The 1,564-nt window shown below is 41.6% G+C and overlaps 1 protein-coding gene across 2 annotated transcripts in view; it reads right to left on the bottom strand.

Annotated features, from left to right (window-relative positions):
• PARP9 (poly (ADP-ribose) polymerase family, member 9) overlaps window positions 1–1,564 on the bottom strand; it is a 37,803-nt gene that overhangs the window by 11,909 nt on the left and 24,330 nt on the right. For both annotated transcript variants that reach the window (XM_011950806.1, XM_011950807.1), the window contains exon 8: window positions 1,157–1,537. In XM_011950806.1, the coding sequence (XP_011806196.1) occupies window positions 1,157–1,537 (381 nt within the window). The remainder of the gene's footprint in view (window positions 1–1,156; window positions 1,538–1,564) is intronic.

Below are 1,564 nucleotides of genomic sequence, written 5' to 3'. Positions count from 1 at the left end.
CCATGACTTCCCAAGTCTGGATTAGGTGCCTCTCCACAGTGCTTTCGCTCTCCTCTATCATCACTAACTGTGTGCTCATCAAGGTTCCCCATTAGACTTTGAGCAGGAACAATGTCCATCTTGTTTATTGCTGTAGTCCTTGCACCTAGCACAATGCTTGGCACGTCATGGGTGCAATATGCGTTAGTTGAATGAAATCTGTATCTATGTCTCCCAAGATGGCATTTCTTTTTTTCTTTCTTTCTTTCTTTTTTTTTTTGAGACAGTTTCACTTTTGTTGCCCAGGCTGGAGTGCAATGGCTTGATCTCAGTTCACTGCAACCTTTGCCTCCTGTGTTCAAGAAATTCTCCTGCCTCAGCCTCCCAAGTAGCTGGGATTACAAGCATGGGCCACCATGCCCGGCTAATTTTTTTTTTGTATCTTTAGTAGAGACAGGGTTTCTCCATGTTGGTCAGGCTGCTCTTGAACTCCCGACCTCAGGTGATCTGCCCACCTCGGCCTCCCAAAGTGCTGGGATTACAGGCGTGAGCCACCACACCCAGCCCTGAGATGGCATTTTCAATAGTATAATTTCCTAGTTAGCTCTAGGGCTCTGTTGAAAGGATCTCTCCAGATCCAAATTCCCACATGTATCCTGATGAGTTTAGCCCCACTGAAAGGGAGATACTTGAGTGTACCTGACATTACCAATGTATAATTTCACTGGTGAGAGGGCTCAAGGTAAGTAATTTTAGGGTTCCTAATGCTGTCAGTAACAAATAAATATAATAAAACTTGATAAAAGAAATAAGATAATCTGATAGAATGTGTCTACATTTGAGTGCTGCATCTGAAGAATTAGAAATGTATACTTTTCCCCATGGCTTGGGCTTGAGTTTTACCACTGCCAAAATTCGTCCATGTAATTGCCTCTTAGACAATCAAGGTTATTACAAGTAAATAAAATTGTGTTTGTGTGTGCATTCACAAATAATCCTGATTGTCAAAAGAGAGCAAAAAATAACTCACAAAGGTTTATGATCTAACAAAGAATCAGAATGTTTGCTCCCTCCTCTCTCCTTCTGTCTCTCACCCACATCCATACATACATGCTCACACCCAAGAGAAGGAACAATGGGGAGAATTTACTTTCTAACTTAATAGAAAGTTACTCACCTAACAAGCTCCAAAGGCCTCGCTCCTTTTTCCTTGCCATTTCCTCCTGTACTTTACAAAGCATATCTTCAATGTTCATAACCACCTCAATGAGGTCATCCTGGGCTCCTTTAATCTCTAACTCTGTCCTTCCTGGTTTGATAATTTCTGTGATGGAGACACTTGAAGTTTTCTGAAGCTGAGATAAAATGTCATGTTCCTTTCTCCCAAGGTACAGAATATGATTATTCTCAATGATGTGATGGTTCTGGAGACTCAGTATTCGTTGGATCCATGTTTGGGCCTCCCACATTTTTTCCATGTTGAATCCCATCAGATTGATGGCAGGAAATCTAGCTTCAAGTCCATTTTCTTTTTTCTCCTCTCTGGTTGACTGGGGGACTGAAATGACTATAATAAGCAACCATG

This window comes from Colobus angolensis, unplaced genomic scaffold, assembly GCF_000951035.1.
Source record: "Colobus angolensis palliatus isolate OR3802 unplaced genomic scaffold, Cang.pa_1.0 Scaffold31, whole genome shotgun sequence".
NCBI classification, from domain to species: domain Eukaryota; kingdom Metazoa; phylum Chordata; class Mammalia; order Primates; family Cercopithecidae; genus Colobus; species Colobus angolensis.
This window is presented reverse-complemented; position numbering and strand designations above follow the sequence as displayed.